At 50.5% G+C, this 11,303-nt stretch overlaps 1 protein-coding gene across 2 annotated transcripts; it reads left to right on the top strand.

Annotated features, from left to right (window-relative positions):
* Positions 1-1,625: 1,625 nt before the first annotated feature.
* On the top strand, positions 1,626-11,125 carry AP5Z1 (adaptor related protein complex 5 subunit zeta 1). 2 transcript variants are annotated; one of them, XM_035340091.1, is made up of 17 exons: positions 1,626-1,783; positions 1,907-2,044; positions 2,437-2,623; positions 4,110-4,254; positions 5,028-5,140; positions 5,317-5,485; positions 5,806-5,946; positions 6,318-6,355; positions 6,441-6,603; positions 6,923-7,101; positions 7,613-7,755; positions 8,561-8,704; positions 8,858-8,969; positions 9,358-9,455; positions 9,660-9,792; positions 9,963-10,177; positions 10,476-11,125. In XM_035340091.1, exons 1-17 carry the CDS (start codon positions 1,743-1,745, stop codon positions 10,744-10,746), a joined length of 2,430 nt encoding a protein of 809 aa, XP_035195982.1. In that variant the 5' UTR covers positions 1,626-1,742; the 3' UTR covers positions 10,747-11,125. The 2 variants fall into 2 exon arrangements, with proteins under 2 accessions (XP_035195982.1, XP_035195983.1); XM_035340092.1 differs by having other exon boundaries at positions 1,728-1,774.
* The last annotated feature ends 178 nt before the right edge of the window (positions 11,126-11,303 follow it).

Raw genomic sequence — 11,303 nt, 5'->3', positions numbered from 1 at the left:
TTAAGATTCCTGCAGCCGTCGGTGGTCAAGTCTGCCGCCTTCTCATGCTGAACCACATGCAGTTGAACCTTCTGGAGACAGCACTATCTTAACAAATTGTGGTTGGCTTCAAATGAGATGCAAACCTTCGTAACAATGCAAAGCCAATGATTTTGGCAGCTTACTGTTCCACTGGGACTGAGCAAGCAGGTATTTTTTCCTATAGCAGATTTTATTGGGAGAGAGTATTCTTGCATGTTTTCCCCTTCATTACCTTCATTGAATCGTGTAGGAGGGAAGTGTGTGTTTGGACAAGTAGCTGGATTTCAGAGTTTACAGATACCAGTACAAGTGTTCGAGATGCATAATCCTCACCTTGGGGTTATAAACCATTCCTCAAACTCTAGGTTTCATTTCATCAGGAACCAAAACACGGTGGTATTTTGAAAGGTAAACTACTTTGGTTTATTTGCCTGGAATTGATAATAATTGTTTTGTTCAAGTATATGAAGACAAAATATTTCTGTACCCACTCTACCCAGGTTAAATAGTTACCTTTGTCCTCCCTTGTCTTCTTAAAGGAAGTAGAATTTAAGTTCTTGGTTTATTTGACTAATGAAAGTCATTCTGAGTTCCAACATTGAATAGGATTTTTTTAAGACCACAGTTGACATAAAGTAGCTGCATATGACTTAACATTTCCAAATGCTTAAAACAGAAATGTTTGCTGTGTAGCAAAGATATTCACCCAGAGCCTTTTTCTGGCATCTTAAAACTGTCCTTTCATCTCTGGCTCCCTGTGCACATCAGGAGTCTTTCCTAATGCAGCCAGAGGAGAAGGCGTTTGGGAAAATCTGAATCTTCTGCTTGCTCCCCTCTGTGCGTCAGCCTGCTGCCTCTAATAGCTTTGACTGTTAACAGCTGGAATGATGGATGCTGCTGCTGCTGCTTCTGAGGGCGAATGGGAGCTGATGCTTCGGTGGCTAATTGCCAAGGTGCACTGTTAATGAACTTTTATGCTGGGGGAACCGTAGGGCAGAGAAGTACCAAAGGGCAAAGCGCCAAGCTGCCTGGCGCAGCATCCTCTCCTCCACACAGGCTGATCCAGAGCGCTGCAGTAAGAGCTTCAGGCTTATTAGCAGTCAGGAGGAAAGATGTGTCTAATGGGGAATTGTTAATGCCTTTTAACCTTTTGGAAGCTGGGAAGACCACCTGCTGAGCAGCTGTTTTTATCATTTCTTGCCCTTTTTGGAAAGCATCATTTCTGAACGGGTCACAGAAAAGGCTAACGGCATCTTCTGCTGTCACACTTTTTACCGTGTCTATGCCGTGCTTTCTTGTAGGTTTGAATCCTGAGAGCTCCTCTCCTTAATGCTGTGCAGGGTGGCATTGGAGCCAAGCTTCACTTCGAGCTCCTGAGCATGGTGCCTGACATTCAGGCTGGCTGGAGGCCATCGGCCGTTCTTCTGTAGGACTCCTGGCCACGGCGAGGGCTGCGCTCCCCGCCACATGAAGAGCCCAGAGCTGCCCCTCTCCCACGCGGGGAGTAATACCAATATAATCTCAAAATAAATTTATGCAGTGTATTTTGCCATCACCCCTTGTGCTCGCGTGCAGAGTATTTGTCTCAATTTACACCCCCCCCCGGAACCTTCCCTCCGGGCGGAACCTTAGCGTAGCAGCACCGCGTCCCCCCCGGAGCCGTCCGCAGCGGACCACCCGCCTCTGGGGGACCGCTTTGGCCGCGGACCGAGGCGTCCGCCATGTTCTCGGCGGCGGCTGAGAGCTTCCTGAGGCAGGCCCGGTACCGGGGGCACGGGGCTGGGGGGGGGGAGGCACGGGCCGTTCCCGGGTGGTCCCCGGGTGGTCCCCGGTCCCTGTGAGGGCCGGAGCTCGGCCCTAACCCCTGTCCGCTCTACCCCCGCAGGGAGGCCCAGCCGGAGGAGCTGCAGAGGTTCGCCGCCCGCGTCGCCGCCCAGCTGCAAGGCCCCGAGCCGGGCCCTGAGGCCGCGGCCTGTCTGCAGAGGCTGCACCTCGTTGTCGCCGCCAGCAAGTACCCCCGCAGGTCGGTGCGGGGCCCGGCGGCCCTCAGCAGGGCCCAGCGGCTCTCTGGAGGCCAAACGTTACCGTTTGGGACAGAGCGGGGGGCTACTGCTTCAAAAAACACCTGCTCTGGTTTTAAAACACTGGGATTGATGTAAAAATAAAACCCGTTTGCTTGCCTTTTCCCATTCCAAACTGGAAAGTTACAACCTCTTTTCGCAGTTTGTAAAGCGAGTGTTTGTCCCCATGCTCTTTCAAGCTGTGTGAAGGAACAGAATTCAGAAGTGAAGATAATAATTAACACATTAACCAGGGTGTCTGTCAAGGGAGATCATCCTAAGGCCATGAATATGCAGGAAATAAACGTGTGAATCTGTTGTTGCCTTGCATTGATGCGTTACTGTGATGTTGCAGGCTAGATGGCGAGATTGTGGGACTGTTGCAGAAGGTGCTGTGCTCCTCCAAGTGTCCTGAGCAGATTCAGTTGTTATGTGCTGCCATCCTGAGAGAGATGTCGCCTTGCAATGATCTGAGCCTCTCTTGTGAAAACATTCAAGATACAAAGCTCCTGAGTCTGGTGTCCTCTGTCCTTTTGGCTCAGGTAAATGACACGCAAGTCAGAAGTGTTCCCTTGTCGATACGGATTTGTTTTCTGATTCTTCCTTGTTTGCTGAGCTCAAGGAGGATGAAAACTAGTTGAAAATACCCAGGAGAATCCAGAACTGTGCTCGTTTAAGGAACTTAATTGTTCTGCTTTGTGTATTAAAAGAGTGCTCTAGTATTTGATAACAAAGGCTGCTTAAAATTACACCATATAAGAAAGGGATGAGGCCTTATATATTTTATATACATGTTAGCCACTTCAGAATCACTTCTTTAACACGACTGGATGTGGTGCAATGAGCAGCAGCCCTCAGGAATGCACCCCTACTTCAGCAGAGCCTTTAAAGATGTCTTCTGTATTTGTTGCCACTTTGGGTGGAAATCATCTTCCTTCTTTCTGCCTCCCTGCCCACCCACCTTGGTTCTGCAAAGCTGATGTTCTTTTATAAAGCTTTTTGTGTACCAGAATTCACAGCCTCTGGTGTTGCGTTAGGAGCTGGAAACCAGTCACAGATTTTAGTTCAGTCAGATTTTCCTCTGAGCAGCAAGAGAGGTGTCAGCAACACAAATAAGCAGCGCTGTCATTTGCAGTAGGCAGCAGCAGTGTGTATGTGCAGTGGGGAGAGGTTGTCTCTTCCTTTTTCTTTCACTGGACAGATCCACGAACCTTAAAATTCCTTGTCTATATGTTCCTTTCATGAATTATCCACACCTATTTGTTCGAGAAGCACAGGAGGTAGCCCCAGTCACAGATGAGGTTCTGACATGATGCTTCTCACTGAAACCTTGCCTGTAATTTCCTAATTGCTTCTGGTGATCAGGTACAAATCTGACTATTAGATGGGGAGTGTCAGAGTTTGGTGTTTGTTCACTGCCTGCAGCAGCCAGCTGTCCAAGACCCTGAGCAGCAGAGAAGGTTTACTTTTTGTTGGCATGATGACATTTGCAGGGAAAGAAAATCTCTCGGAAGGCTGAGTCCACCTGTCATTGCTAACGAAGGCGTCTTGGACAGAAGGGTTTGATGGTGTCCCAGATCCACAGCTATAACAGCTTTATTTTCCTCATTGTGAGGATACAGCCTGAGCAGAGAGTCCTCTAATGTGTTGCAGCAGTCCATTTTCTGTTCATAAATTTGTGGTTTAACAATTGAGCTAGCAAACAGACCACATGGGGAGTAGTTAATGCTCTCCGCTCTCAAAACGATGGCACTGAGTAACGTTTAATGTGAAGACATCCACTGCAGTTTTTAATTTCCACTTGAGGTGATGATTGTCCACGGACATGTTGCTCCCTCAAAGTACTTTTCTGTCCTGGGATCTGTGGATTCACATTGCAGAAGAACTCTGTAACGTATGGTAAAATAGCCTGCGAGTTCCTTTTATCTTTGACACTGGTATTGGTGCTTGATCGAATTGTTTTTTGTGGTGTTGGTCTCTAGCACTGTTAGATTTCCTGCCTAACTTTACCTCTCCTTTGCTTTTAAGGGAGACAAGAAGGCTGAAGTGGCTACTGTGGGGCAGCGTATCGTAAAAGTCCTTGAAGGAAGGCTGCCTGAGGGTCAGAGTTCTCGATACCTTCTTCCTGTCTTGTCCAATGTCATCAGTCTTTCACCAGAAGCTCTAACTGAAGGTAAATATATAGGAGGCCTGGGACTACCATCTGGCAGTGATCTGTGGAGTGATCAGTAGGGTCTCTGAGGGCGTTGGATGTGAGTAGGACTTGGAAACAGCTGTTAGAAGTGACATCTCTGCCGGGAAAGTGAACTTCTAGGGTGAGGTACATTCCACCCCTTAAAAACTGGGCTGGGCCTTCAGCTGCTTGGATTCCTTCCAGGGGTCAGAGTCTCTGCTCTGTTCAGATTTGTGTCAAACTAAGCTGTTCCCTAGCCAAGGTCTTCAGATGCTGCAGGTATGTGAAACTGTAGCTGACCTGAAGAGCTGGCTGAGCAGGCAGGATCACCTGCCTTAGCTTCTGTGTGTCCTGTGTGAGGAATTCCTGCCTTTGTCTGCAGGGGTGAAGCCAGCCGCTGTGTGAATGGGTCTGACAGTATGCACCTTTGTCCTAATAACATCTGTGAGCGGAGACAAAGGAAAAACATCTCTGGAGTGATTTGGTACCAGAAGTCCTTGGTTCTAGCACTCACTCCCTGACTTTTTCTCTGAGGAAACAGACAAAACAAGAACATGGCTAGGAGGGAGAGAAGGACACCAGGACTCTAAAGTGGTGTGAGGAGGGTAGGGCACCCACCTTGGGGTGGATTTCTTTTCTGACTGCTCAGTCAGAGACGGGTCTAAGCTAGAGGAAAAGCACAGCAATTGAAGGGCAGCAGGGAGGGGGCGGGGGGGTGCAGAGGCTGCTTCTCTGCTTGGTCTAGCAATGACCTTGTGAATTTCTTTGTACAGAGCAGACCAATGTAGTCAGCAAAAAGATGGCTGACTGGCTGAGGTATGCAAGTATTCAGCAAGGAGTCGCTCAACCTTCTGGAGGCTTCTTCTCCAATCCCAGAACCAGGCAGGTGAGTGTTGAATTGCTGTTGTTATCTCACAGGGGTGTTTGTTTGCTAGTCAGCAGCCTGCTGTTACGAGTTCCCCACATCAACTTCTTTTGATAAGGAAGGGCTCAGAGGAGTTTAATTTGCCTTCTCCTGTAGTCTCTCCCTGTGGGTCTAACCTGCTGCGTCTTTTCTCCCAGCCTGGCCCTGTCACAGAGGTGGATGGTGCCATTGCCACAGACTTCTTCACGGTGCTCTCGCTGGGTCAGTACTACACGGAGGACCAGTGGCTCAACATGCAGGCCTTCTCCATGCTGCGGAAATGGCTGCTGTGCTATGGGAGCAAGGGGTTGAACGCACCTAATTCAGGTACGAGCTGAAGGACTGCAGACCCGTGTGGGAAGGAATATCACAAAACCCTCTGACTGATCCTTACCGACCCTTTTGCAAGGGGTTACGAACTCAGTGGGTTCCCCAGTTTCAGGCAAAATGCCACGGGTCCCTGAGAAAAAAGGCCCAGGGGGTGGAAGACAACATCTCCTTAATGTTCTTGTGAGAATGCCTTCTTCCCTCGTCTCCTTTACCTCTTAGTGCACCTGGGGACAGACAGCTCCCTCTCTGTTGCTCAGCAGCTAGTGAGCTACAGTGCCCGTGATGTGACCTGATATGTGGTAACGTTTATTCTGTAGGTGGCAGATCAGAAATGGATGAGTCTGTTATGTCCATGGTCTCAGCTGCATCCACATCTAGTCACCTGCTTCCCCCAAAGGAACGCCTGCGGGAGAAAGCCTTCGAGTACTGTCAGCGGCTTATTGAGCAGAGCAACAGGCGTGAGTTTTGCCGTGGAGTTTTCTTGGTAGTGTTGTTGAAAATGCTTCTGGTTTGCTGCTTCTGTGGGCTGGGATCTCACTCCCTGGAGTCCGCAGTCAGGCTGGAGACACAGGACTGGCTTGGCTGCAGCTGCTGGTGCGAGCCAGTGACCATCCCCGGTATGGGATGCTGGGAGGGATTTGGAGGCAATGCCCTCATTTTGCCTTCTACCCTTGATTTTCAGGGGGACTGTAGAGTCTGGTTCTTATTAGCCCGGAATTGGGATCAGTATGTGTCCCCACCTGTCTTGAAATCTGGATTAGTGCTCAAACTGACAGCCTAATATTGCTGTTTGGACCCAGAGTTTAACTTTGACTTATGTCTCTGGCAGAGGCCGTGAAAAAAGCTGATGGAGACCTGCAGAAAGCTGTAAGTACACAGAGGTGGGGCAGAAGCTCTGGGAAGCTGTCTCATGGCTTCCCCCAGTCTGATCTGGCTCTCTGCTCTCCTGCAGTGTCTCATTGAGGCAGTGACAATCATGGACATCATCTGCAAACAGGACTCCTCCTACGTGTACCGCGCGGCTGCCTTCCTGAAGGTCCTGCACAGCAGGATCAGCAGCGATACCACTTACGCCAGGGCGCTGCTGCCCATTGCCCAGTTCTTCCTGAATCACGGTAAGCCATCAGCTCTCACCCCCTCTTCCAAGATCTGGTCTAGGATTCTGACAGCACAGCCTTTTGTCCTGGCAGTTCGCTGGCTGCCAGAGGTCATAACTGAGCCTTGGCTATGCTGTAGGATGGGTGATCCCACTCCTGGAGACCCAGGAGCTGGGCTGTCCCCTGTGTGTGTGTGTGGCTCTTTTTCTTTATGTTGTTGTTGTTGTTGCTTTTTAAGAAAAATATGCTCCAGACTTAGCTTTTCCATATCGTCTAGAGCCCCTGTTGGCAGGGCTGCTGGGTGAGCTGTGCTCAGGAATGTGCTGTATCCTCCCAGGCGAGATGGCAGCTGTAGACTCGGATGCGATCTACAGACACTTATTCACTGATATCCCGGCTCAGCTCTTCCACAACGCATCACTGGCCTTTGAATTTGTCCTGTTCTGCAAAGAAAACAGCCAGCTCTTCACTGAGACCTCCAGCATATTCAGGCAGAGCTTCCCAAACCTCTTTAAGGTACAGTTTGCTGGAACAGCACAGGAGACAGCCTGCTGCACTTCCCTTCTGTGCCCCTAGAACCTTCTGTTTGCCCTTCAGCACACCCCAGAGCCTGCCGTGTGCCTCTGTGACAGTGCAAGGCAGGGCATGGGCAGGAGGGATGGATGAGGAGGATTGTTGAAAAGCAAGTGTGAGTCTGAGGTGGAAAGAGGGTTCTGATTGTGATTAGCACTGCCAGGAGAAGAGAGTCTGGTTTAGTATTACAAGCAGTGAGCACGGTTGGGACACGTCAGTTTGTTTTTGGAAAACTTCAAAAAGTTGCAGCTTGGCAGCCACTGAATCAGCTGCTAGATGCATGTGGTGAGCCACCAGCAACATCCCCAGCTCTTCACTGAACCCCTCGTTTTCTGTTTCTGCTTTCCAGAAGTGGCTTTCCCTTTCCCTTTCTTTTAGTCACGGTATGAGAATTGTCAGGGCTGTGTGGTGGAGTACTGGGGACAGTACAGCACTTTATGCTTGTTTCTTGCAGTTCCTGGCATGGAATAGCCCACCTCTTATCTCTGAGTTTGTGGACCTTCTCCCATTTCTGCTGGATGCAGGTACAGCCATTGAGATCTTCCATTTGCTGCTTGACCTGCCCTGTCTGACAGCAGCTCTGGATGTGCAGATGAGGTAATGCTACCTTCTCTTCCGCTCACTTGCTAATCAGAGTCTTGACATTGACCACACTCTTCTCTGAGCCTCAGCTGCCCTCTGGCTGCTGCTGTCAGAGAGTGAGAGGCATTTACTGCAGTCAGGTTAACACAAAGCTGCACAGGCATCAGCCCAATTTTCCCAGTAATGTGGTGTGCATGGGAAGAGAGGTTAACCAGCTCTTACTCTTCAATACTGGACTGCCTCTGAGGCTTAGGGAATTGTAATTCCCCTCTCCATATCCAGCTCCAAACTGTTGCCTTTTGCTGCTGGAGTGTCTGCCATGCGCCACTGCCTTGATGCAGAGGTCTGGACTAGCTAGTCTTCCCTCATGGCTCTTACCCCTTTTTACTGGCTCTGTTCTCCTGGAGGCAGACAGAAGTTCATTCCTAAAGTCATTAGGGAGTGGTGGAGTCTGTATCTCTGCACTTCGTTTTCTTCCCTGTCATTAGCAGCTCTTCCTGGAGTGCTTAGAAACAGGAGTCATCCTAGAAGCAAGAAGTTGGTGGGCTTTGGTGCCTGAGGGTGCAGAGTGTCATTTTCCTGTTTCCCAGGAGTGATACAGAAGCAATTCTGGAACTATTGCCTGAGTCCAGGGCTCTGAGCTCAGCGTGGGGACTTCTTCTCATCACTTCAGACATTCTGGTTCTGTGGTTTCCAGGGTGCCTGGATTAGACCAACCTGCTGTCCCTCTTTCAGTGTTAAGGGTATTATTCCACTGTTCCACTGCTGCGGCCTGGATCATTCTCACAATTCATCACGTTCTGTGTTTGCCTCCTGCTAGGTCGACCTCTGCCTCCGAGAGGGCTTCCTGCGACCCCACTGTGAAGCCAGCCACCTGCCTGGAGGCCTTTCGCCATCCCCTCTACAAGAGTGCCTTCCAGTACCTTCTCCGCATCGAGTCTGCTCCTGAAGACTCTCCGGAGAGGTAGGAGGCTGCTGTAGGGGACTGCCACAAGGGTTAGGGTCAGCTGTCCAGGTCTAGGAGGCAGCTCTGGGACTGCTGGGAACGGCTTTGTGGGGGTGTAGGGAAGGGAGGCCTGGAGAAAACTTGGGAACAGGCCTTTTTTGTTGCCCACAGGCTGATTCCACTTCGGCAGCTGCTGGGATCCCTGGCCAGCAGCCCAAGGGTTGTGCAGTGTGCAGATACCGTCCCTGTCTTACTGGAGCTCTTTTTCAGTGTGGTGGCAGAGGTAGGCCTTTTGGGGAAATCCCAGATGCGCTGTGGGGATTTCTTGTTACATGAAGAACAGTCACAGAAATAAAAGTATTAAGACACTGCAACTTCAAGAGAGAGGTGTATGAGGAGATGATGGGATGGGCTAATTCTGGCTTAAACCCACACTGAGCTGCTCATTTCATCCAGAAAGCAGAAAAGCTCCATGGTACAGTGTTCACACTGTTCTCAGCCAGCCGTAAAGGAGGTACAACTGCAGAGTGAGTGCTTAGCTGCCTTTGTGCTCTGCTCCCTTTGTGCTAATTCAGGCTGTTCCTATGCTAACTTATTCTTCTCTGGCTTGTTAGTTTGTTTTTTGGCTGCTGGGAGTCACTGGTGTTGCTGAAGCGAGTGCTGTTTCTTAGTTTGCAGATGGTCCACTGGTAAACCAGCTGGTGGTGCTGCTGCTGCAGAGGAGCGACCAGCTCTACGAGATCCCAGCATTTAAAGATGACGTGCACAGGTGAGACAAAACAGGAGGCCCAGCCAAGCTCTCAGAACTCCCACTGGCTGTGGCCTGGCTTCCAAGGACAGCCCAAGGAGTTGTTTCAGTCACTGCTGCAACTCATCTTGGGAGGGTGCAAAGTGGGACCCCCTCAGCCCTGCTGGAGACCATGAGCCCTGCTGGATCTCATGGTCTGAGCTCGCTCCGTCTCTTCTCTTCCAGTGTGCTGAGCTCGCAGCTGGTGATGCTGTGCAAGCTGCACCCTGCACTCGTTGTGGAACTGTCCAAGGAGCTTCTGGAGTTCTCGGGAACTGTCAGCAACATCCAGAACAAGGAGGCTGTCTTCACCCATGTGGTGAGTGGGGTCTGCTGCAGGGCGCTCCAGCTGTGGTACGGTCTGTTGGTTGCCTTCCCTTTCCTCCTTCACTCTGTCCTAGCATTAGATACTTCGATTTGCCGCTCCCTAAACAATGGTAAGATTCCCTTTCCTTCTGCTTTCCCTGAGCACATTCACCTTTGCTTCAGGTCTGGGCCATCGGAGAGTACATGTCTGTGTCCTACGACAAGCGCTGCACTGTGGAGCAGATCAACAGGTTCTTTGAGACGCTAGAGGCTGTGCTGTTTGAAGTCACCCAGGTCCGACCGCTGGCCAGCGTCCCCAGCTACGCGCCCCGCGCCATCACTGCCCTTATGACTGCCTTGACCAAGCTGGCAGCTCGCAGCCAAGACTTGATCCCCAGGTAAGGACAGAGGGCACAGGGCTGAAACACGCGGATCTGATGAGTCCGAGCACAAATGCATGCTAGTGTTATATGATGGAACCTGAAACTGAAAGAGGGCTGAGAAAAAAGTTGTAGAGGAGCAAAGTTTGGGGAAGTGAGATTCATCTGCTGACCTAATGCTCTGTGCACCAGGAGGAGGGGGGGGTGGCTTCTGGTGTTTGCCTTCAACAGGCTTTTGGGGTACACAGGCTAAAGTAGTGACCTTGCTGGGTGCGAAGATCCTGCCAGCTGAAGTTTGTGTCCTTCTCTTCTGCAGAGTGTCCTTGTTCCTGTCCAAGATGAGGACGTTTCTGCAGAGCCCTGCTGTCACCTCTGCGTACTGTGAGGAGGACCGTGAGGAGATCCTTACCCGGGCAACTGAGCTCATGAACCTGCTGAAAATGCCAAGCGTGGCTCAGTTCGTGTTCACACCATCTGTGGATGCGGCCCGCACACGGTTTCAGAAGGAGGTGAATGACACCCTCCCTTCTGCCCTGAGAATAGTGACCCGACTCCTAGAGCCAGCTCCTGGCTTTGTGCCGGGGTGAGGGTTTGGGGCTTCTGGGAGGCTCCAACCTCAACTGTGACTAATCTGACACAGCCGACACTCAAGGCTGAGGCCCTGCTCTGAACTGGGAATGATTGTGAGTGAAACAGAAACCAGGAATAAGTAGAGCTGAGGCTGCCTTTTTGGTCTGAGCCTCTTTGTACATCTCTCTTCTAGCACTTCTTGTTTTTCTACCTCCTATGTTTTTCCTACCTCTCCTTGGCCAGTATGGATTGAAAATACCAGTGGATTTGTGTGAATAGGGCAAGTGAGTGCCTGCATTAATTCCCCGCTAGCACATCACATCCCTCTGGGGACGTGTTTCCTGTGTGAGGTGGGGGAAGCAGAAGCGATTCCATTAAATCTGTTGTGAACCCTCACTGGTCTTTTGTCTTACCATCACATTGAACGTGTAGAGATCCGAGGGACCGGACAAGGAGCTTAGAGAGATTTATTGATCCAGTTTATTGTTGACACCAAGAGCATTTCGTAGTGTACATCAGCCCCATGTCAAACAGGTGCCATGCTGTGCTCTGTATCTGCACAAGGAGTTTATAC

Source organism: Oxyura jamaicensis, chromosome 14 (assembly GCF_011077185.1).
Source record: "Oxyura jamaicensis isolate SHBP4307 breed ruddy duck chromosome 14, BPBGC_Ojam_1.0, whole genome shotgun sequence".
Taxonomy (NCBI): domain Eukaryota; kingdom Metazoa; phylum Chordata; class Aves; order Anseriformes; family Anatidae; genus Oxyura; species Oxyura jamaicensis.
The sequence above is the reverse complement of the archived record's forward strand: the minus strand, read 5'-3'. Positions and strand labels throughout refer to the sequence as shown.

Excerpts from the sequence above, each read along its gene's own strand:
- AP5Z1 (XM_035340091.1), top strand. The coding sequence starts at position 1,743 with ATGTTCTCGGCGGCGGCTGAGAGCTTCCTGAGGCAGGCCCG. Across the intron at positions 6,356-6,440 it reads ATGGAGACCTGCAGAAAGCT|TGTCTCATTGAGGCAGTGAC; the intron begins GTAAGTACACAG and ends GCTCTCCTGCAG. Across the intron at positions 9,793-9,962 it reads AGGCTGTCTTCACCCATGTG|GTCTGGGCCATCGGAGAGTA; the intron begins GTGAGTGGGGTC and ends CCTTTGCTTCAG.